The sequence below is a fragment of the Vombatus ursinus genome, unplaced genomic scaffold (genome assembly GCF_900497805.2).
Source record: "Vombatus ursinus unplaced genomic scaffold, bare-nosed wombat genome assembly UNPS02014799.1, whole genome shotgun sequence".
Lineage (NCBI taxonomy): Eukaryota > Metazoa > Chordata > Mammalia > Diprotodontia > Vombatidae > Vombatus > Vombatus ursinus.
Window position 1 is genome coordinate 29,721,810 of NW_020954577.1, and position 25,573 is coordinate 29,747,382.

General features: G+C 38.4%; 1 protein-coding gene across 4 annotated transcripts in view; it reads right to left on the reverse strand.

Annotated features, from left to right (window-relative positions):
• Positions 1-13,155: 13,155 nt before the first annotated feature.
• ANKRD28 (ankyrin repeat domain 28) overlaps positions 13,156-25,573 on the reverse strand; it is a 200,390-nt gene continuing 187,972 nt past the window's right edge. For all 4 annotated transcript variants that reach the window (XM_027872244.1, XM_027872242.1, XM_027872241.1 and 1 more), the window contains 7 exons: positions 22,942-23,029; positions 22,769-22,852; positions 21,924-22,069; positions 21,450-21,532; positions 20,989-21,071; positions 18,991-19,082; positions 13,156-15,146 (listed from right to left, as the gene is read on the reverse strand). In XM_027872244.1, the coding sequence (XP_027728045.1) occupies positions 14,860-15,146; positions 18,991-19,082; positions 20,989-21,071; positions 21,450-21,532; positions 21,924-22,069; positions 22,769-22,852; positions 22,942-23,029 (863 nt within the window). In that variant the 3' untranslated portion in view covers positions 13,156-14,859. The remainder of the gene's footprint in view (positions 15,147-18,990; positions 19,083-20,988; positions 21,072-21,449; positions 21,533-21,923; positions 22,070-22,768; positions 22,853-22,941; positions 23,030-25,573) is intronic.

Sequence of the window (25,573 nt, forward strand, 5' to 3'; positions counted from 1 at the left end):
AGCTTTTGTTATAATATTTAACACATAATAAATTTAATGTATGAAAACATTTAAAAAATATTTTTTCTTTGCCATTGTGGTGAAACTTTTCAAAGCCATTTGAAAAACAATTTTAATGTTATTCCTAATAAATGTTTAAACTGAATGATTTCAGATTATTAGTTGAGGGAAATTGATTGCCTTATTTTACTTGGATATAGAATGGCTTAGTTTCCATTTCCTTCTCCAGTTCCTTTTACAGATGAGGAACTGAGGCAAATAGGGTTAAATGACTTGCCCAGGGTCATATAGCTAGCAAGTGACTGAGGATGGATTTGAACTCAGGTCGTCCTGACTCCAGGGCTTCCTGAGCCACCTAGCTGCCCTAGACTAGTAGAATACCTCCTGGGGGGAAATGAGCTTAGGAATAGGGTTAGTTCATTCTAAAGGCCTGGACTGTTTCTAGAAAGGACTACACACCCCACACTTCCCAGGTTCTGCCAGGGGTGAGGGGTTGGCCCAAGTTGGTCTTGGGCTGGAGGTGACCCAGGAGGAGCCAAGGCACTTCCCAGGACACAAACTGTTGGGAAAGGAAGGTCCTTCCTCAGAAAGTGGGCAAACCCTGAAGTCATCCCACCATGCCAGGAGGGTCCCCAGACAAGGTGCTGGCCAGATCAAGAGCAGATGACCCATGAAAATCATATTCTTCCCTACTTCCTCCCTGATCCACAGTATACCTGGTTTCAGGGGGTGGGGATGGATGGAGGTCTGGATAAACACAAGCAAGAGGTTGCCTTCAACATAACTCTTATCTACAGCACGGCGAATACCCAGGGACCCTCTGTAGCTGCTGGGATGAGTGGACACTCTAAGGTTACCTATTGTGATCTCTATATTTCTTGGTGTCAGTCTACATTTCTGAAATGAAATGTACATTGCTGTTTCACCCATGGTACTGGGACTCAGGTCGCCATTTAAAATGAACACTGTCGCCAGAAAAGCTTGGAGTTTCACAGACTTTATTCCAGTTTCCTGATGATTTAGAAATACTGGCTTATAAATTAAAAATGAGGACTGTAGACAATAGCTGCATAGGAAAAAATGTTTCGGAAAAGTGCAGTATTAGATTGTAGAATACAATGGAAGACAGAAGCATTCAAATGCAATAAATTGGCATTTTCAGAAAAAAAAATCTGATGGACTCTTGTAACTTGCCTCAGACAAACCATTATCTTGTCATCTAGGAAATCAATGGAAAAGGGATCATAACAAAATGATGGGGAATTCATTAACAGGAACTTTGGGTTGGAATGAGTTTTGACCAAGTGGTTTTTGGGAAACAAAGCAGTAAAACTGATTTTAGGCCATAACATATAACTGTGTCTGCACCTATATTCTGTGTTAATTTCACACATCCCAAGCTCTGCTGAACACTTCGTGACAAATGATGTCACATTTGGAAAATATGCTCCCTTTGTTTGCCACATCACTGGCGATGAGTAGATAAAATACGGTTAGTTAACTGAATATACTTTTATGTCACCTACTTTATCAGTGAAAGTGCCATGAATTTAATTTAGACTATATATAGGGGAGAGGGTGAAATCTTGTTCAGTGAATCCATTTTCAGTTATTCAGAGAATCAACACTTTTGTTCACTTCCAGGGTTAGAAAACTAGCTTTGAAATGTATTTTCCCACCGTTTAATGTCGTTTCTAAGTTCTAAGAATAAAACATGCAATGCTGGTGTTTATGTCTTTCTTAATTGCGTTATTAATTTATTAGACTCACTAGTAGCCAGGTAGTTTTACATATGCACCACAGGCTTAAAGCATCAAGTTATTTTTAAAATTCTTTTTAAGTTTTCTACTAGGTTCATCATCTTTCCAGATGCGTATTACCATGCATCTTTTGATTAGGGCATTCGTACTGGTAGGCTATCACAAAAATACAAGTAATGTAAGCTCCCTTTTACTACTGAAACCTAAACTAGCAAACAAATAATATGGGACTTTTTTTTTCCCCCCAGTGCTGTACAATAAACATCCATAATGTTTGTGGACCTAAGGTCCTTTCAGGATCTGGAGGGAAGAGGGAATAAAGAAGTGGAATGAGCAAAGGTAGAGGCAGGTGGGAAGGTCTGATGTGCCGGGGTAAGGCATTGAAAAAGACCTGCACGTAGGCAACCAAATGTTTTGTGCAGGGGAATGGGGAAGATTGTTTTCAAGTAGCATTTTAAGAGGACTCCAGCAGTGGGTGCTGAATGTGTGGCAATAGAGGCAGGAGACCATTTAGGAGGTTCAGGTATGAGGTGAGAAAGGCCATGGGAACACGAATGGACAGGAAGAGATGGATGCAGAGATCACTCAAAGGAAAAATCAGCAGGATTTGGTGACCAGAGAGGGAAGTAGAAATCAAAGATGCAGGTTCATGGCATTTATATCTGAAAGTAATGTCAGAGGTTATCAGATACAGGATTTTTTTTTAACGATTTCTGTGCCCTGGACCCCTTTGGCAGTCTGGTGAAGTCAAACACTACAGTGGTTTGTTGCCTACTTTAATGACTTAAGTAAATGTTACATTTCAGAGGTTAGTGAAAATAAACATGAAGTTTGGGTTTTTTTCCCCCATTCAAGTTCATGGATACCTTGAAATTTCTCCATGTACTCGACTTTTAAGAATCCCATATCTAATCAAGGCCTATTTTATCACAAATTAGAATACTAAGGAATAAAAAGATTTGGCTTGCCCAACATCACATATTAAATAGCAGATTCATAATTTGAACTCAGATTTGTGACTTCAAATCCAGTATTCAAATACCCTTTGCTATTTCTTATTTTAAAATTATTTATTCAAAAGTTAACAGTAAGTATCAACAACAACATGCTTACTGTCTACATTTAAATGATAAAAACTTAACTTTTTAGTCACTCTCCCTATGTATTCATCAGGATTCTTTGTTTATATTTATACGTTGTATTTTGAGACACCATTATAAATTTTTAACAGCTCTCTTCATGCATTTTAGGTTTCAAATTTCTGTCTGCCACAGAGATTAGGATAGGGACTGGACCTGTAATTTTATTGGTATAGGCAACTATTGGATGAAGAAATTTCTTCAACCAAAGCAGGTAAGCACCTTTTCTGCAATGTACAGTCCACATCAAGGGGTAGAGAACCTGCCCAGTTGTTATTGTTGAGTCCTTTCAGTCATGTCCGACTACCCATGACCCCATCTGGGGTTTTCTTAGCAAAGATACTGGAGTGGTTTACCATTTCCTTCTCCAGCTCATTTTATAGATGAGGAAACAGGCCAACAGGTTAAGTGACTTGCCCAGGGTCACGCATCTAGTTAGAATCTGAGGCAAGATTTGAACTCAGGAAGACTCATCTTCCTGAAGGCTGGTGCTCTGCACCATGGCACAACCTCACTGCCCCCTGACTTGCCCAGAGTCACATAGTTTGCGTCAAGAGGAAATACTTGAAAACCTGGCTCTGGGACTCATAATTGTTGAATGGGAAAAAAAAAAACCAAACACATTTCCCTGTAATAAGAAACAAATTGTTTTGTTTTCCTCCAATAAAAAAATTTTTAAATGTTTAAGTTTGTTGTCTAGCTGAATTTCAGGTATAAGATGTGTGAATAAATTAATTTCCCACCAGATTGCTAACCAGATTGCTAATTTCCCAAGGGACATTTGTTAACTGAGTTTTCATTTTCTTCAGATTTATCACTAATCTTGTCTACATTTGGTCGGATGCTTTGTGTATTTATTCTATTCCATTAATCTGGTTCTCTTTTATTCCCTTGTACTAACTAGTTTTTGTAACTGCTCTGTGGTAGATCTTAAAGCCATCTAGGAGTGGCAAGCCCACATTCATCAGCTTTTCCACTGTCGTGCCATTTTTTTTTTTGCCCATTTATTTTTCCATATAATTTCATTAAGGTTTGATAGAGTTCTATAAATTTCTTAGTGATTTGATTGGTATTGTATTAGATACATAAATTTCAGAGCATTGTCATTTTCATTATATTAAACCAACTCATTCATGAGCATTGAATGCTCCTCCAAGTATTCATTTTTGTCTATTTCAGACATCATAGTTTTCTAGCTGTCATTATACAAGTCCTGTATAATTTCTGGCTAGGTTAATTCCCAAATATTTTATGGTTTTGTTGTTATTGTAAATAGAGTTTCTCTTTTTGTTTTTTCTTCTACTAATCTTTATTGTTGGTCCATAAGAATAAAAATCTTCTATCTTTGCAGAATATTGTTTCAATTAATTGTTTGATTGAGACAGTTGGATTTTTTAAAGATACTTTATTCTACCATTGGCAAATATTTTGACCTCTTCACTTTCAGTATTAATGCTAGTACTTATTTCCTGCCCTACTATATCAAATAAAAGCAGTTAAAGAGATCCTTCATGTTTTGAACCTGGTTTAAGTGAGAATGCTCCTCTATGTCATATTATGTTGACAGCTTATGGCAGATATTTTTGTGGAGGAAAACTCCTCTATACTTGTTTGTGAGTTTTTAAAAATCATGAATGAATATTGGATTTTGTAAAAGGTTTTCCTCCTGCATTTATTGATATTACATGGTATTGTTATATATATATTTATTTATATGTTCCACCATATTGAAAGTTTTTCAACTGCTAAACCATCTTTGCGTGCCAAGTATAAACCTTGCATTAGTCATGATGAAAACTTTTTAAAGTGTCTTTTTTTAAAATAAAAGTTTTTAAAGTTTTAAATGAACAGCAGACACCTATTTTCTCTCCTTCTACTCTATCCCCTCCCCTGACCTGATTGGAAAATTCCTTGTAAAAAACATGCACAGTCAAGTAAAACAAATTCCCTTATTGGCTCTATTAAAAAATATTAGGCCTCATTTTGCACCCTAAATCCAGGGTAAAGGTGACTTGCATTTTTTCCCATGGGTCAGTGCTCTAGATTGGATTCTGGTAGTCTCACCAATAGCCCCAAGCTTCTGTTTCCCAGTCAGCTCCAGTTCAGTCTTGTTGGCAGAAATGCTCTCGTGCCACACAATGAAGTCTCAGATCAACTTCTGTTCCTCACCTTCTGTTGCAGGGCAAGTGTCCAGTCTTCCAGTCCCCCCACTGCCATAGTATGAAAGTCATGGAGGACCACTGTGGCTCACAGTTCTCCCTCTTCTATCCCAGAGCGTGGTTTCTCTGGGTCTCCATCACAGGCTTTTTTGGCAGAAGGAAGTTCGCTCCTTGGCCAAAAGCCCTAGAAACCTCAGAAATTTCTGTGTAATGCCTGTTCATTAACATTCTCAGGTCACCAAGTCTCCATGGAAATGGCCCTGGGGTAGGAGTTACATAAGAAATATTTCAAGTAATACTTTGATATTCTAAGATTCTGAAGTACTAGAAATATTAAACTCAGGAAAATATTTCATCCAATAAAGACACAATTCATAAACAACAGAACGACATTTGTGCTCAATTAAAATACTACTTTCCAAAGAGTGGTTGCAATGTAAATTCTCAGTGGCTAACAAAAGAACAAAGCTCTGATTCTTGCTGAATTGTGATGTGCATTCCATTTAAAAGGATGCAGTACTTACAGGCAAAATATGCTGGGATTTTGACATTTGAAAATAAAATTGGGCTGATGAACAAAAGGTCCTTATGCAAGGTCAACATTTAAATTGTAACATTCATTAAAAGGTAAAAGTTTTGATGATCAATACTTATTTATGGTTGACCCAGTTGTATTCAAAAAACATTCAATGATCACCTTACTATGTCCAAGGCAGTTGCTAGGGTGCTGGGGATACAAAGGCAGGATGAAAAATAGTACCCATCTTCAGGAAGTTTATTTTATTTGATGGAAATAAAACATACAAACAGATAAATTATCTTCATGAAAATTTGAAGAAGGAAATTAGTATTTATAATGAAAGATTTCCCCTAAGAAGTGGGGCCTCAGCTGAGCTTTCAACAAAGCTAGTGATTTGAAGAAGAGGGAGTGCATTGCAGGCATGGAGGACATCATGTGCAAAGGTAAAAAGGCAGGAGATGGCATACCAAATTCAGGGAATGGCAAGCAGGCCAATTGAGCTGGAACATAATGAATATATGAAGGGAAGGCTGGAAAAGTAGGCTGAAGCCGGAACGCACATGCCAAGTTAAGGAGTTTGCATTTTATTCTTGAGGCAATCAGGAATAATTCAAAGTTCTTAAACAGGAGTTTCATGTTCAGATATGCTTTAGGAAAATCATTTTGGCAGCTATGTAATGGATAAATTGAGAAAAATTAGAAACTTAGAGTCCATGTTAGAGGCTGTTGCAATGGTCCAGCCAAGAGTTAATGGGCAGAGGGAGTCTGAACTAGAGTGTTAAGTGTAGCGAAGGTGACAAATATAACATGTCGTGGAGGGAGAATGGGTAAGATATGGCAGCTTGTTGGATATGAGGATGTGGGAAAGGCAACAATTGAGGATGACTCCCAAGTGGCAAATCCAGACACCTCAAAAAGAGAGTGCATTCCCTTTTACTGGAGGTCTTCAGAGACCGGATGACCACTCTTCAGGTGCACTGGGTGGGTTGCAGCATTATTTTTTGTTAGGGCTTTGGACTAGAAAGCCTCTGAGGTCTTTTTCCACTCTAAATTCTGTGGTTCAATGAACCTGTGAATCTATGGGAGCTTATGAAATCACCAAGGAATGGAATATGAGAGAAAAGTAAACAGCCTATAACAAAGCCATAGGGCTTACCCACAATTAGAAGAGAAGACATGGATAATGATCCAGGAAGTAAGAGTTAGGAGAATTAGGAGAGAGCAATGTTACAGAAATCCAGAAAATGGAGAGAGGGAAGGGTTGGTCAGTGTCAAATGCTACATAAATGTTAAGAAGAATGAGGAAAGAGAACAGTTCACTGGGTTACTAGATTTAGGAATTAAGAGATCATTGATAACATTGGAGAGAAGGTTCAGCTGGGTAGTGAAATCAAAAGCTACTCTGAAGGAGCTGCAAAGTGAAAAGGTGGGCTAGTAGTCTGGATCTAAAGGGAGAACAGAGGATAAATAGTTGGAGGGAATGGTATGATGAGGTGAAGACATTTTATGTTTGGGCATACCTTGACACGTTTGTAGGCAGCAGTGGAGTCAGTAGATGGGGAAAGACTGAAGAGATGAAAGATACGATTAAAGTCGGGTCGAACACTGGAGAAGGGAGAGGACAGTATCAAGGGCACAAGTATAGGAGCTGGTTTTGATATGTAGAAGACGAGGGTTTTAGTGAGCTTTTTTTGGGGGGGGGCGGGGGAGAGCAAAGCAAAGTTGTCTACTGAGAGAGAGAGGGCTTGATAACATTTGTAGATGCTGTGGAGAGTGTGTTAGACTCAATTAAAGAAGAGTACAGGGATTGCCATGCAGCAATGAGGGCCTGGTTGAGATAAGATAATATATTATCTTTCAGGTAGGCACTGTGCTTCTGCCCTTCTTTGTACCAGCCTTTAACAGAATACCTGGCTCCTTTGTTGTTAGGTCATTTCGGTTGCGTCTGACTGTGTGCGACCCCATTTGGGGTTTTGTTGCCAAAGATACTAACGTGGTTCGCCATTTCCTTCTCCAGCTCATTTTACAAAGGAGGAAACCAGAGTCAACAGGGTTAAGTGACTTTTCCAGGGTCATACAGCTAGTAAGTATCTGAGGTTAGATTTGAACTGAGATCTTCTTGCCTGGCACTCTACCCACTGCATCACCTAGCTGCCCACACCTAGCACCTAGTAAGCACTTAATAAAGGCTTGCTGACTGAAGGAATTTAAGAGTACCTTATTCCAGGGTCATTGCCTCAAGGGGAGAGATGGAGTTAGGGGCTAATCTAACTATCTCAGGCACCTGGAATATATGTCATAAGGACTAATGCTTATGGACGAAATCCATAACTACACACTTGGAGACAAGCACAATTTGCCTCTATTACTAAATCAATGAGAAATACCGTTTCTAAAAAAGTTACAACTACTACAGCTAATCTGCTTAATTTTGTTCCCCGATGAGAATTCATTTCCAGATTGAGCCAAAGCTCTGTTCTAACTATGTGCCCACAGCTTTGACACACTTGCATTTTGTCAGCTGTCCTCACCCATCAGTTGACAAGACTTTTCCAGGTGCTGTGCTGGGTGCTGGGAATAATGAGTGAAAACGAAAGTCTTGGCCCACAGAGGGCTTCCATTCTTCACCGCACTGCTACTGGCTCCGTTATGGATCCACTCATCATCTCTAGAACTTTCCAGATCAAAATACCCTCCTTTGGACTCCACTTAGTCATCAATTTTCTCCTCTTCTTAAAAGGTAAGCTTCTTGCAGGCAGGCACTGTTTTAGTACATGTATCCCTAGTGTTTAGCACAGTGCATGGCACACAGTAAGTGCTTAAATAAATGCTTTCTGATTAATTCATGTTTGATAAAATCCATTCCAACAACTCCTTTATTTAGTTTTCCATAAAGAAGCTGTGAGCCATCCTTCCATTTAGACGCAACTCTTTTTTAGTCTTGTCTATAGGTATTTCAGTCTTGATACATCAAGGATCTTCCTTTTCTTATCATGTTATAGTCTTGTTGGTGCCATTTACACAAACTGCACATAGCCTTAGGTTAACCACACTTCCGTCCATCGCCCTTTAGAATACTATTTATAACTCTGATTACCGTGACACATTTCATAACTCATGGACATACCCCATCACTGAGCAATCATGGGTATTAAAAACATAGGCTTTTCTGATAGCAATCATACCAGAGATTGTCAATAAGTGATGCTTTGGCTATGGCACCTATTTATTATAGTTAAGCCTTCACAATTTGACAACCACTACATACCCTGCAACAAAAAAATCATTCTTTGATCTTCGCCTGCAGGGAATAAAGTAACATTATTCTGAGGTATGCACAATACGGGCTGAGGTTTCCCACCCTTGGCATAAAACAATCTTGAATTACCCTTTTACTACGAAAACACATAAAAAAAAAGCAATTATACTCACCGTGATAGAGACCGAAGTCAAGCAGACATGGCCACTCTGCAAACTGCATCAAGGGAGGGCCTATCCAGACCCTAAAGTGTTGCAGTAGATGCCACATACAATCAGATAGAGGAGATCCATCTAAACCTGCATGGAGCTGGATGTACTGTATCATAGGCAAATGCTTATGCAGGCTGGGCATTCTGCTCACATGGCCGTCAAGACTTAGATTAATGTCCTGGCTGTTTACTTTTCTCATCCACTATATCTGATTTCATTCTTTGTGCCTGAAGTAACAGGGGAGGGGTAGAGAAGATAGCAAAGACCACCAAAAATGCACACAGTAGGCATACAATAACTTATATTGTTGTGGGACTTTATGCTGTTTTCACAAGAGTCCTCTGAAGTAGGAACAGCAGCCCCCCAATTTTATAAAGAATTTTTATGTTAATGGCAAAAGAAATTAAAGTCACAAACATTGGCAAGGGAAGACAAAATTATCCCTCTTTGTAGAAAATGTTTTACTTAGAAAAATCCAGAGAATCAGCAAAGAAATAGATAATAGCTTCAGCAAAGTAGCAGTATACAAAAAAGATGCACAAAACTAGCAGCATTTCTGTATAGCAATAGCAAAATTGAGGAGCACATTTTAGAGAGGGAAGAGAGATTCTCTTATTCAAAATGACTAAAAGTCAAGAAAACATCTGGGAGTCCATCCACCAAGACATACACAAGAACTTATATAAATGCCAAAAATAAAACATTATCTAAAGAATTAAAGAATGATGAACAACTGGAAGGATGTTCAATGCTCATGGCTAGGGTGCAGCAATTTAATAAAAGTACAACCTAGATTACTTCCCATATTGTAGTATGTCAGTCAAATAACCAAGGGGTTACTTTATAGAGTTCTACAAAATTTAAAAAAAAATCATTTGAAGTGCTAGAATTTCAAAGGAAATGATGAAAAAAAAAAAAAGATAGAATTGGAGGAGCAACAGCATTACCAGACCACAAACCATATTACAAAACTAATAATTTAAAATAAAAACAGAAAAACATCCCAGGGAAACAGACTAGATAAGCAAGATTCAGAAACAAATTTAATCGTCCATGATTTGATAACCTGAGACCATAAGCTACTTGGAAAAGAATTCTCTATTTGACAAGAACTTCTCGTGAAACTAGGAAGTAGCCTGATAAACTTGCTAAAATTCATATAACTTAAAAAAATCAGAGGAGAATGGAAGCTGATGACTTTCACAACTCTGGCACAGGACAGAAAAGGTCACAAAAGGTTAGATAGTTTTGATTACAGGAAACTGAAGAGCTTTTGCACAAAATTAGTGCAGCTAGGTTAAGGGCCTGCTAATTGAGGAAAATTCTTGGGGTGTGATATAATAGCCATCATTTATACAGTGCTTACTATGTGTCAGGTGCTATGGTAAACATTTTCTAATCATGATCTCATTGGATTCTCACAATCCACTGTGGCGTGCATGTATGCATGTGTGCATGTGTGCGTGCCCCTTCCTACTAGACTTTGGCTTCTTCACCCTGAGATTTCTCTGAAACCACGATCACCTGGAGAGTGATCCCTGGAGCTTAGTGCAGTGGGTCTCCCTCTTGCTACATTCACAAGAATTACAAATTGTAAATAACCACTGGGAAGGTTACTTCAAATGACTAGTAATAAATGCAAATCAAAACAGCTCTGAGGAGTCATCTTCCACCCATCAAATCTGCAAAGATGACAAAGGGTGGAAATACGTTGGAGGGGTTATGGGGAGAGAATCTCATGAATATTTTTGTGCAGCTGTGAATTGGTTGAACAGTTCTGGCAAGTAATTTGTAATTATCTGAAGGAAGTGTCTAAAATGTCCATATCTTTTACCCCAGATATCCCATGGCTAGGTATCATAAGGAGGTCAAAGACAGAGAGAGAGGTCCCACGTACACCAACATAGTGATAGCGGCACTTTTTTGGTAGTAGCAAACTGGCAACAAAGTGTGTGTCTATAAACTGAGTAACAGCTAAACAAATTATGGTACATATATGTAATGGTTATTACTATACTAAAAAAACAAGCAACATGACAAGTCAGAGAAGCGTGGGAAAACTTGACCAAGCTTGGCTCCAGAGAAAAGTTGAAAGAATGTACTTCCTCCCTTCACTGCAGAGGCGAGGGGCCATGGTTGTTAAACGGTGTACATACATCAGGCGTACAGAAGGTGGTAGACAATTTTGTTGAACTGCACTTTTTCCATCTTTCCTTTAAAATCTTTGTTGCAAGGAATGGACTTGATCAGAAGGGAAGACATATTCAGAAATGCATGTGATATAAAAGTTATTCATAAAAATAAAACTTTAAAAATGCCAATGACAAACTTGACAGGAAATGGTTCAAGTTAAACCATCCTAAAAAGACATTTGAAAAGAAATCTGACACTTGAAATTTTGCTATTCATCCCTTAAGAGCTGGAAGTTACTAATATTCTCATTGCACAAATGAGGAAACTGAGGCTCAAGAGGGCCCAAGTGATTTACCCCAGGTCACACAGCTCCTAAGCAGCAGAGCTGAGATACTGACCTAGGTCCTGATTCCAAATCCAGCACTCCTTCAACGATGCCTGGTGGGTTTATCTCAGGCAGCTCTCTTTCAGTTCCTTCTGAAGGAAAGGAATACAGGAGACTTTCTTGCTTTCTGCCAATTCAATTCAATCAGCACTTTTAAAGGTGTCTATGGATATGACAAGTATAGGGAGCTCAGGGAGTTGGAGGGAGAGAGCAGGAATATAAAGATCCATAAAACAAGGTTCCTACCCTCAAAGATTTTCCAGTCTATATTACTTATATTATACAGTCTATAATACTAGCCTTAAAAAAGTGTATGTATGCCTTATCAGAAAATAAATTCAGGTCACTATATAAAACATCTCTTCCTGAGAAACTTTAGTCTTCTCCCAATCATTTTAAATGTTTTTTTTTTTTTTTAAGATACATTCTGGTGATGTATGGATAAAGTTCATTTACACAGGATTCCTTCAGTTTAAATCCTTCAAGTATTGTTTTCAATGAGTGATGACAATAGTTATTAATAGCATTCATATTTACATAAAGAGATTTACTGTTTATAAAATGCATTTAACACACGATGGGAAATGTTACCTTGGGTTTTACAAAAGAGGAAAGGAGCTCGAAGAGGATTGAGAGACCTGAGGCTTATCCTGGGAGGGAGACTTACTTGATTTATTTCATATTAATTTTATATATCTCTATATAGATATATATACATACACACATGTACATATATCTCTATATAGATATATATACATACACACATGTACATACATATCTATATTGATATAGATGCTGTCTTCTAAAATAGCACATAAGCTCCTTGAGAAGAGAGACGGATTCATTTTAAAAAATCTTTGTATTCCCAGTGCTTGGCACATCGGAAGCACTTACTGCCCGATATGCTGGGGGTTAATTTTGTTTTGTTTTAAAACAAGTTGGAGAGAGTTTAAGGTGCTATGCGTGTGTTCAAATAGATGAAATTGTCATGGAGAAGATAGGCCTGGAAGAGAGATTTCCAGCCAGGGAGTTAAAATGAGAGGGAGGCAGAGTTCTGGTTAAGGAATCACTTAAAATAAATTGGAACTTTTCAAAACTGGAAAAGAGGTATTGTGAGGCATTGTGAACTGCCCATCACTAGAACCATTCAATCAAAAGCTGGATGTTTAAGGGGTTCCTAAATCGTGTGGGTGCTTAGATTGGATGAACCCTGAAAGCATATAATAAATATGCCCTCCAGAAATTCAGAAGAAATTACTATAAAGGATGGGAAAGGATACACATGTACTCTCTACCATCCTATTACTTTCCAAAGGATACTTTTTACAGAACTCTAATCGGTGTATTGCCGATTAAAAGACAAATCTACTTCTCCACCACTAATGATCAAGCTCAGTTTGTCATGAATTATTATCTGTATAACAGAAAAGTGGAAGACCAAAGGTATCATTTCTGTTATGTCTCATCTGACATGGTAAGAAATAGTCAACATCAAAGGAAAAAAACTTGACAAAAGTAGTCAAAATCCTAGAAATGTTTCTTTAAAACAGCTTTTAGGTAATGTACACAGATATAAATACATCGTTCATTAAATACAACTCACATCTGGGTTTTATTATACTCCGTAAAATATACAGGAATCTTGATGTACTGAAAGAGTGCAAGTAAATACAGTATTCAAGCAGTCACTATTTCTATGTACATGCTCATTAATTTTTCAAAAACCCCACAAAATTATCAAATAGATCAAAATACTGTTCTGTGTTTTCACACTTTATGTTCAGAAAACCAGCTGATAATTTACAATTTCATTAAGGTTTCCAGTTTCACAATAAAAAAAAAAAGGATAAAATGAAATTGGGAATCAATGTGCTGCAACTTTCTGTACTTTCTCTGGATATGCAAGATGGTCTTGCATGTCTCTAAGCAATTTCACTTGAAAAGTGAGTTACGGTTAGAGCAGAACCAAATAAAGTCGTTAACAGTCCAAACCTCAGTTTTCTTTTAAAAGTTGTGAAACCCTTTTTCATTTGTCAGGAAATTTCTGGCAGACAGCACCCCCTTCCTCCTTCTTCCCCTCAACAGTGGTGTGCTATAAAACACACATCCAAACAGGATCCACACGTTTGTGTTCATACAAAAAAAAATGTTGTACAACAAATAATTCTTCCAAAGAACCTGACATTATACCTTTGGGTAATAAGGGATATTCTTTTTTGATTATTAATTTTTTTTTATCATACTCCAGGATTTAAATAAGGCAAAACAAATGCAATGAGGACGCATAAAAATAATTTCAATAACCAATGTACATGTTATAAAAAAGTGGATGAGTTGTTGGAAAAAAAAATTCATTTCCCAGGACCAGACAGACAGCTGCAACAGGGTGTCATGAAATGACCTTCAAATTTGCATTAAGCTTCACTCTCCCCTAGTAGAAGTCTTTTCAGCATATTTTAAATAACAACAGCTCAATTTAAAATTTTAAACTTAACCATCTAAAACTGTGCAACAATAACTGTCTTGGACTCCCTCCCCCTCCATTTTTCTTACACTATCCATGGATCACCCTGACTGCATCAGTTAGCTGGTTTTCAATTTTAACATTATAAAAGTATGACAATTTTTCTTTAAAATTTTTATCTAAAAGAAAAAACAAAACTTAAAAATACATCTGCTTTCTCTCATTGTACATTTAAATACAGTGTCAGAAGGCTTTCAGATTTTTGCTTATTTTTTTTTTTTAAAAAATCAAACTTTAAAACCAAATTTGAACTTCATTTTTTAGAAATATTAAAGTTTGGTTTAGATAAGTTTGCAATTAACCTATTCCAGTTTCCACAAAAAGTTATTAGATTAAAAAACCCTTAAGTTATTTGGTCCTTTGGCAATTTGCTGCGCAACAATGCCTACTGTACCAAACTTTTATTGCCTTCAGATTTAATTAGTTTTATTGATAGGATTTTATATGTAGTGTCCTTCTTTCTTGTACAATAGTGTTGCTTGTCTACACAGACTAGCGTGTACAGTGTCCCAAAATGATGCCTTGTACCTCAAAACCAAATTAAACCAAGTTGTTTGACGTTACTATTAGCTCTGAATTTCAAGTCCACTTCAAGGCTTTATCTCGAAGCTCCTTTTGCAAACCTTGGCTTTAAAAATCCTCCTCTCCATGTCAGAATGCAGACCATCCACCATGAGCCCTGTTCCTTGAGGCCGATCTTGTATTTGAACACTGAGCGCGTGCTCTTTCCGGAACTAGACTCAGTCTCCACACAAGGACAGCAGCTGCTCAGTAAGTCTCCGAATCAGAATCATTGAGTTCACCCTCCTCTGTGTATGGGTAGCCATCTTCCCTGCCAATGTTGTTGAAACTGCAGTAAGAGCTATGCTCACGGCGCATGATGGGCAAGGGGTCGAAGGTGACGGTCTTTGAGGTGTTAGTGTAATGATTAATGGCACTGAACGTCAGGGACGGTATCGTGCTACTTGATGAAATAGGCATCATGGTGGCCAGAATGAGGGCTAGGCAATCAGCCACATCCTTATTGGGAGCACAGGCCAAAGCTGGGGTATACCCTAGAATTAAACATAAAAGGAAATCCTTAAAATAGATTTTATTCAAAGTTTCTCAGAAATCATAGGATCACCAGTCTTAACATATGCCTAAAATACAAAGGACTGATTTTTGTACCTTGATGAAACCATGATTTTGTTGGTATGCATACTTCTTCACTGATGAGTAACCCAACCCCTTCATACTTTTTTATCCTATATATTTTTATGCACATATTTAAACTTAATTTATAAATATTATTATCAATGAATTATAAAGCTAGGACTTCAGCTCAATTCTCCCAATTTATAGATTAAAAAAACTGAGGCTGAGTGATTTGTTTACTGTCACAGAGATAGTTAATGTCAGTCAATAAGCATTTATTAAGTACTTCTATGTGCCATGCGCTGTGTTAAGGACCCGGGATACAAAAAAAGGCATAAACAGCTATTGCCCTCAAAGAGCTAACATTCTAATGAAGGGGACAATACGTAAATGGTTAGTTAACTACATAAGTTATAGAGACGAGACTGAAAGTAGTCTCAGAAGCTAAGTTACTAGCATCTGAGGGTCCATGAAAAAGCTCCTGCAGAAAGACAGCATTGAATTGAGTTGCAAAGAAAGCCAGGGACCTAAGAGGCCTAAAGGGAGAGCAGTGTATGAATGAGAGACAGTGCACAGAGATGGGAGATGGAATATTCTGTACAAGAATCAGAAAATGGGCCAGTGAAGCTGGGTCAAAGGGTGGGTGCAGTGGAGAGAGTGCTAGGCCTGGAGTCAGGAAGACCCGAGTTCAAATCTGGCCTCAGGCACTTCCTAGCTGTGTGACCCTGGGCAAGACACTTCACTCTGCTTGCCTCAGTTTCCTCCTCTGTAAAATAAACTGGAGCAGGAAATGGCAAACCCACTCCAGGACCTTTGCCAAGAAAACCCCAAATGGGGCCATGGAGAGTCAGACATGACTGAACAACAACAGCTGGGTCACAGACGGGACTGTGGAGGGGAATAAAGTATAAGAATGGAAAGGTAGGAAGGAGACCAGATTGCTCATGAAGAGCTTTAAATGCCCAAAAAAGACACTTGATATTTGATCCCAGAGGCAAAAGGAGCCACCAGAGATTCTTTATATTAGAGTGGGGGGATATAGGTAGATAAGAGAGAACCCAGCGTGTGTCACTCTATATACCATGCTGGTTTTCTTACGAATCCCCCACTGCTCCCTGCCCTCACGTTCACACACTGTCAGTCCTGCCCTGGAGCAAACAGCAGCAAACTCTCCCGGTGTCATCTGAGCAGTCTGAGTCTGGGCTGATGACACATTCTCTACACTGACTCCTGACGACCACCTCCCACCTCTGCCTTGGTGCTTGCTGTCCATGTATGGATCGCTGCCTCCCCTCCCTTTCACCCCACGGAGCCCTAACTGTCCTCAGGGACATGCTCCAGAACCACTTATCTAAAGAGGCTGCTCCTGATGAGCCCATTTCCACTCCGCTGCCCCGCTGAAGGTCCCAGATACAGAGCCATGAGCGACCTTGGCGGTCACCCCAAAGAGAAGCCAGGCCCCTCTGGCTCTGAATCTGGCATTTCTCCTCCACACCGCTCTGGTCTCAGGGCCACACCACGATCTGCTCTAAAGCTCGTGTCCAGTAAAACACCAACTCCAAGCCTGGCGTTCTCACCCTCTCTCTGAGTTCTGTTGCAAGCTCCTTCCACTATGGTGCTGTCTATCAAACATGCCATGCCTCAGGACTCACTCACTCCTTGCACATTTCCACTTGTTGAAATCCTGTGTTTTCCTTCAAGGCCCAGCTTGGGCACAAATTCCCTCACCGGGCCGTCCCAGACGTACCTCCTCAGATGAGAGCATTCTGCCCACATCCCCGTCTTAACTGTCTCCCGTTTATTTGTCTATGTGTCTCAGCCCTTCAGGCAGACAGACTGCAGGCTCTTGGAGGGCAAGCAGAGTGATGTTTTTCATTCCTGTATCCTCAGCACCAACTGAGGATGGACATACATGTGAATACCCCGTAGTCACGAAATTGAGGCGTCTGAAGAACCTCCCTGCTTCCTGAGTCTGGCCACTGACCCTTCTCCTAGAGGCTGGTGACTCTAAGGCCAGAACTGAAGCACATCATCAATGCCTATGGATGGACTGAGAAGACAGAGTCACATCCTGCTAAGCCAGGGCACTGCTCCAGGTGCCAAGTGGCTGCCCAGGACTTCCAGGCTACAGCAACAGTGAGGACGTCAGACCTTTCTCGCTGCAAGTTCCCACAATGACACAAATCACAGATCCTTGGCACATTGACTTTTTCAAATCAAAGATGCTGATTTATAAAATGGCACAAGTTAAGTCAATAGAGGCTTAAGAACTAGGAAATATCCTCTAGCCAATCACTGAGACCCTCCGATCTTTCTGCCTGCCTTGAGTCTCTCCCCACTCCAGTTCATCTTCCACTCAGATGTTAAACTGACCCTCCCAAAATATAGGTCTGACCCAACAACAAAGGCCAGGGGCTTCCTATGACTTTCAGGATCTGTCTGCTTTTAAAACCCTTCACAGCCCACCTCTGCCTCACCTTTCTAGTTCTCTAACTCCTCACTGCTCTCCATGTCCTCTGGGATCCAATGACCCGGCCTCCCCCCAGACTCGGGGCTCAACTTCACTTAACAGATAATTTTATGTATGTCTTTTAAAAATGAAATTTATTAGGGCAGCTAGGTGGCACAGTGGATATAGTACTGGCCCTGGAAACAGGAGGACCTGAGTTCAAATCCAACCTCTGACACGTGACAATTACTATGTCAATTACATAATTACACACACAATTACAATGTGTGACCCTGGGCAAATCACTTAACCCCAACTGCCTCACATACACACAAATATAATTAAATTTACTACCTTCTAAAAATAAAGGTATAGTATAAATTTATATTTTGATGCATGCACAGAATTAATAAAATCAATTCAGATGATAATTATCAACTTTATTTAGAAGCCTTTATTAGATTTCAGAAATCCTTCAGTTCATTAGCTGGGAATTTTCTGATTTCTTTTGTCCTACTATCCTCTTGGTGTTAATGTCTTGTAGGCTGTACTCAGAAGAAGCAAAAACTCTAGACTTTAAGAGAGAGAGAGATGATATTTGTGAGTCTTGACTCTCTGACGTAATTATGTGGCCCCAAGGAAGTCAACCTCTTTGAGCTTTAGTTTTTCCATTTTAAAATATGGACTACAAAATTATAGATCCTCAGAATTGCAAGGGATCCTCAAAGGATACAAGACTATCCGTAAGTGATCTAAAACCATCTCTACAAAATCCCTACCAAACGGGAACTTTTAATTTGCTTGAAGACTTCTAGCATAGGAGAAATCTCTTTCTTCTAGGGCAACCCATTCCACTTTGGGGCTAGCTCTAATTGCAGTATTTTTTCCTTTCTACTGAGCCTAAGTATCTGCTTCTCTATAACTCTACCCATTGCTTCTATTGCTTCATGGCCAAGTAAAGAAAGCCCAGTCTTTCATAACAGCCCTTTATATACTTAAAGGATCTTAAGTTCCTCTGACCAATCTTAGTAAGATTTCAAGACCTTTCCTGATCTTGGTCACCTGTGTCTACAAGGATCTGAGGGAGAAAATAATCCTCCCAATACTTGCCCTCCTGTAAAGAAAAGTGATTTATAAATGCTGAAGCACCACATAAATGTGAGTGATTACTATCATTACTCGACAATAATGATTTTGTCCCCCTTTGCCAACCAACAGAGGCTTACCTCACGTGAAATGCAGACCACCCCAAGGACTGAAGCATTTAATCATTATTTAAATTCAGATTTACATCAAATAATGAGACTCCTTACCATTTTCATCTACAGCAAGCACACTTGCTCCTTTCCCCAAAAGTTCTTGTACTACGACTGTGAGTCCATTTCTGGCAGCAACATGTAAGGGTCTGAAAAAGCAGACAAATGTGGTTGATCAAGAGTAATTTTACAGCAGTATGGAAAAAAGAAAATCTAGTTGGCTAAACTGTCACTTTATAAATGAAATGATAAACATAAGCATATGCCCAGAATACTCAATGAGACAATGAGTATCAGACCAGACGCCAACGTGGTGAACGCAGAGTATGAGTCTAGACTTGATCCAACCTTTTCCGAGTGAATCTCACCTAAACATCGCTGACAAGTGATCATCTAAGTATCTACCTGAATAACTCCAATGATGGAGAAGGGAACTCACTACTTAACTAAGGCAGCCCAATCTACCGTAAAGAAATCTAATTGTCTGACAGTTTTTCCTAATGTAGGGTTTAAATCTGCCTGCCAGTAACTTTCGCCCATTGGTTTTTTCTATAACACCATAAACTACCATCAGGGAAACGTATGACAGGAAGAGAAGATATGCTGATCACATGGCAAAAGCACAGGATGATTGCCCAAGTGCTGTTCCAACAGATATTTTACCAATTTTGGGTCTAGCAAGATTGCTATCTGAGGCCAGAGGACCTCGGGACAACTGCGAGTGTCTGAAGACAGTGATCATGTTCTTTTACTTCATCTCCTTCTCAAGCTAAACGTCCTCAATTGCTTTGATCAGTATTACCAGTCCAGCTCTGGGAACTCATCACATCATCTTCTTCTAGGCATACCCCAATTTGTCAGAACAACTCCAGAAATACACAGGCCTGACTGACCATGTCCCTCCCTACTCCATAAGCTTGGGTGATGTCCTATCATCAGCCTGTTACATCCTGGCACCAGCCTGCTTTTCTGATGGAATCAGGCCCTATTCCCTTTCATGCTCCAGACTCTGACCTGGCTAGAGTGGCCTCCTTACCCTTAGAATGGAGGCTCTCCTAACCTGCTGCTCTGCCAGCATCTTGCCCCCATGCAGACTGGTGCTGGCTCTGCACACAACACTGGGTTTCCCCTGATTGTCGTCGAAGGCCGAGCTCACACTCTGAAGGGAGAGAAGGACGGCTTCATGTTCTTCTCCCCAGACCTTCACACAGAGCTGAGCACATGGCAAGCACTTAATAAATGCTTGTTTTCTGTCTGGTTCCTATTAAAATTTCATCTTGTTAGTTTCATTTCACAATTTCAACCTGTCAACATATTCCTGTGTAACATTTCTTTCATCTACTATATTAATTTAGTCCTTCCTATGTTATCACATCTATACGTTCTCTAAGAACAGATGTTTGCTGTGTCCCTACTATGCTCAAGGCAATTATCTCATTTGAACCTCACAACACTCGGAGATAGGGGCTATTTTTATTCCCATTTTTCAGATGAGGAAACTGAGGCAGAGGTTAAGTGACTTGCAAGGGTCACATAGCTAATCAGTGTTTGAGGCTGGATTTCAACTCAAGTATTCCCAACTCCTGGTGCTCTACCTACCAAGCCTTTTATATTAAAAAAAAAAAAAAATTATGGGAGCTTTTATTTATTTATTTTGGACCAGGCCTGAGATTTCATTACTGGGCAGATAGATGACTCAGTAGATTTCTAGTCAAGGAACACATTACACTGAATATTATGATTTTTTAAAGGTATTTCTTCAAGTAATGATTCTCTCAGCATCTCTAAATATTTAAATGGCACAAAGAAACATTTTAAACATTCTTATAAAGTTTAAGATTAAAATAATCTTCAGCAACATATCTTTATAGATGATTCTGGATAAAACATTTCAAAACAGTTATGAAGATCCCCAGTTGGAAAAAAATCAAATTTTACCAGTTACAATAATTTATGAAATTTAACTACTTAGCCAATGAATCCACACACACAAAATTCACTAATTACTTTGCATTTGTATGCTGGTATATCAAAGCTGAAATGAGAAATACTCACGTTTGCAGAGCTGCATTGGTTGCATTGATGAGGTTTCTATCTGTTATCTTCTCCAGAATTAACAAGGCACTAGTTTCATGACCCTAAAAATAGAATCAATAACTTTCTTTTTGAAAACTCAATCCTATCAATGACAAATTCTATGTGTACCATGTATTCAAGACCTTACCCTGGTCAACAGTTAGTGAATAGGTCTTGATTATTTTAACAGACATTTATTTTGGAGGCTAATAGGTTAAGTGAGGGTTTCTGCCATGATTACAGTTTTCAACACATCAAAATATTTCTACTGATATATATGAAAACTTGATTTATGTGATTAATGATATAAATTTTGCCCCAAATAATTTTAAAGTTCATTTTTACTACACTGTAAAATATTCTCTAATAATTCTGTATATAGTATTCAGTAATATCACTGCTTAAAATAATGATTTTTAAAAATGAAAACATGTATCTACCTTACTGCATGCCAAATGGAGTGCTGTGTTTTTACTGTTATCTTGTAGAGTCAGGTCTGCGTTAGCACTGCTAACCAGCATCTCTGTGGAGAAGAAGGGAATTAGAGGAAGGGGAAATTGCAGCAATTCTTACAGAAGGAACATCACCTCAGTATTTTAATCATTCTCTGAACTGAAGAATAGAAAATAAAAAGAATAAATTATCTGTAACACCAGATCTTCTGTTTATAAAATACAAGCAAAACTATTCAACCAGACTTGGAAACTTAACTTTCTCAATCAAATGGAGCACATTAAAACATCAGTTCAGTGACTAAAAATTTAGTTTGTAAACTTCAGTAGCAAACATCAGTACTCTTCATCCTCAAAGTACTGATCCTGCCCTTTCCTGTAGGAGGCCACTTTCAACCTCGGGCATTACATGCAATTAATAGGATTTATAGGAATATTAAAATTCCTACGCCATTTCTTTACCAACAGTATTTGTCTGTCCATTTTCTGCAGCCATCATCAGAGGTGTTTTTCCAGAAGAATCTACAGAATTCACTTGAGCGTTATGGCTGAGGAGCAGCTGCAAACATTCTACATGATCTGTGAAGGCAGCTGCATGAAGAGGGGTTCTGCAATACAGCAAAGTTCACAATTATTAAAGTGCCATATTTTTTATTTCTAGAATAAAAATTATTCAACAGTTTTGCAGAATTTGAGAGCTGTAAAAGATATCCGGTTCACCCATCTTCCCCAACAACCAATTCTCCAATTTTACAAATTATTAAATTGAGGCTGAGAGGTTAAATTTAAGTTCATACTGCTACCAAATGGGACAGATCTCAATCTCTCCTGATTCTCAGTTCAGTACTCCTTCCAAAAATTTCAAAGACTATAATAAAATTAACGTCAGGGTACAAATTGGTTGACAAATTACTTGGAACACCTCGCCCCCACCCCGCCCTTTCTACAGTAACATTTATATGTTAGTAACTCAAGTGGACCTTGCATTAGAAGTGGACTGGCACACAAGAAATCATATTTTTAATTTTGTTTTTGACCTTATTTGTCTAATAAATAAGCTTCTAAGAAAAAAATGAAGAAATCTTTCCATTTGAACTAGATTCAATAAATTCAGTAAACAGAAACTGATTAGTCAATAAAAATAAGTTTCTACTACAACAAGCTATCCTGAATTCTAAAAGGTTTAAAAAACACTTATGCATGTTCACCTGAAAAATGACATTTTAATAACAAATAATAACAAGATTAACTAAAATATTAAAAAGACTATTTTTATGAAAAGCAAACTGTTACAGGTGAGTTCCTACCTTCCTTTTGTATCTGTTGAATTTACAATGCCAGTGCCCAATGTATCAATTAACATTTCAGCAGCACTTTCATTGTCATTTATCCTATGAAAAACAACAAGTTGGTTACTCAGAGCTTGAGAGAATTTATTTTTAGTGTTATAAACAAATGTGATTTATTTTGGCTTTCTTACACAGCACAATGTAATGGGCTGAAAGAATTTCCTTCCATTTTCTGGAAGACTTCCTGTTCCAAGAGAAGTTCGACACACGTTTCATGTCCTAAATAAGTTGGAAAAATCAGATATTAAAATCCAAACTTATTAAAACTGAACGTATTATAGAGCTTAAAACATTAAAATGATCAATTTATTAAATTCTTAAGGCAGCACACCATGTTCAGGTATCTGGTAATCAAATGAAACTTTAAGGCCCCCTTGAAATTAGAACAGCAGTAGTGGCAGCTTTTCAACATTTTACAATGTTACTACTGTCACTGGCTCTCTCTCTTTTTTTTTTTTTTTTTAAAGTTTGAAAATTTTTGCGTTGATAGTGTGTACATTACTATGGCTGAATATATCCTTTCCTCCTTCCCTAACCATCAAGCCGTTGCTTGCAACAAAGAATTTAAAGTGATAAAAAGCAGTTCAGCAAAACAAGTCAACAAGTGTTAACTAAGGAAAAACTATGTCCCTGGAACCACTCTAAGTGCTGAGGATACAGATAAAAGCAAAAAGAAAAACAGTCCCTCCTATCAAAGAGTTCTAATTCTAATGGGGGAAGACAAGACATAAAAGATACTGAATCATCAGAAGCAGAGTGGGGAGAGATGGATGGATAACTGGCCTGGACCTTCCTCTGGATGGAAGCATCAGGACAAACTCATCAAGAAGAACAATGAGCCGCACAGGGTGCTGAGGCCATATGTGCTATGGGCACCCTCAGGATTAGAAGGCTGATGAGCTATGGTGGCAACATCCAAAGAGGCAAAAGCAGAGCTGGACGAGGAATGAAGTTTGGCCTGCCTGTGCCCTTCTTAAGCCATCTACTGTATTTGACGGTATTTGCAGTGGGGGTGTGTGTGCATTTTCTCACCTCTTTTCCATGACAAGAGGATGAGTCTAGTTTTTGAGGCCCAGACTTATTAAGTATGAAGAAGTTTATCACTAGTAGGCTGGGTACTTGGTGATGAAGGTACCCCTTAGAGAGGGGTAAAGTGAAATTGGAAGAGATGGTTTTACTGTATGTCCAAAGACATCAAGAAACATTATTTCATGGGACATTGTCATCTCATACTGTGGGACTCATAATAATCATTTGTGAAAAGATGACCATGAAAATAATTGTGACATTCACTAACATTGGTTTCAAAGGATGAAGATAAATTCTATGAAAAATTTGATAAGACTCATCAAATTAAAGCTTCACACTTTTATATTGTGAACTTTGCTTGAAAAAAGAAATTAGTAGGGAGAATTATATAATTCAGTCTCAGAAAGAAAACTGAGTAAGATACAGATGAACTCCCAAAGAAAAAATCCTGGGACCAGATAGGGACCAAATGAAGTCTATTCATCATTTAAGAAATTAGTACATCCAATGTTACATAAATTATATGAAAAGGAAAGGAGATCCTATCAAGTCTCTTATATGGTATGAACAGAATATAGCTGAATAGAAACACTATATATATGGGTATGGGTGTGTGTGTGTGTGTGTGTGTGTGTGTGTGTGTGTGTGTGAAAAGATAAAACAAAATGGAGGAGCAACAAGAAATTATCTTTTGGATCTATGGAGAGAAGAGTTCATGACCACAAGAGACAGAGATGATCACAGAAGACAAATGAACAATTTAATTACATAAAATCAAAAAGATATTGTATAAACAAAACCAATGCAGTTAAAATTAGAAAAGAAACAGCTGGGGAAAAATCTTTGCAGCAAATTTCTCTGATAAAGGTCTCATTTCTAAGATAATTAAGGAATTGATTAATTTATAAGAAAAAGAGTCATTTCCCAGCAAATAAATGGTCAAAGGATATGAACATAGCTCAAAGGAAGAAATTGAGGTAATTAGCAAAGATATAAAAAAATACTCAAAATCATTAATAATTAATAAGATGGCAATGAAAGCAACTCTGAGGCTCTTCCTTACATGCTTGAGATCGGCAAAGATGCTAAAAATGGAAATCAAATGTTAGAATGACTAAAAAAAAACATTAATCATGTACCACTGGTAAAGCTGTGAATTGGTCTTGCCAACAACTTAGATACGTTTTTCCTCCCCTCAAACATTATTTAGGGAAAAAAGCTTTTAGGCTTGAATACTAAGAGATCTCACATGTTTTGCATTTAGCAAGATTTGTGTTGGAACTAGGTTTAAAAAAAACTGCTTCAACCATTAAATTTCTAAAGATTTTTAAAGATCTGCTGTCCTTACAACCACTATTTATCCAGTCTTCCAGATGGGTCCCTTCCCCCTTTTCACACAGTCATCACCTTCAGGCTCTCATTACCTCTTGCCAGGACTATTAGAATGGACTTATAATTGGTCTCTCTGCCTCAAGTCTTTCCTCATTCCAATTCATCCATCCTCCAAAGACAGGACAAAATGATTTTTCTTAAGCACAGGTGTAAATCAATTCCAGTAGCTCTCTATTACCTCTAGGATCAGCTCCTCAGTTCAGCTTTTAAGGGCATTCACAATCTGGACACCAACTGTCTTTCTATCCTTCCCATAGCCCTTCCCCCACTCTCTGATTCAGCTATGCTTTCTCCCTGTTCGTCACACACAGCACCCCATCTATTCAATCTCCATGCCTTTGT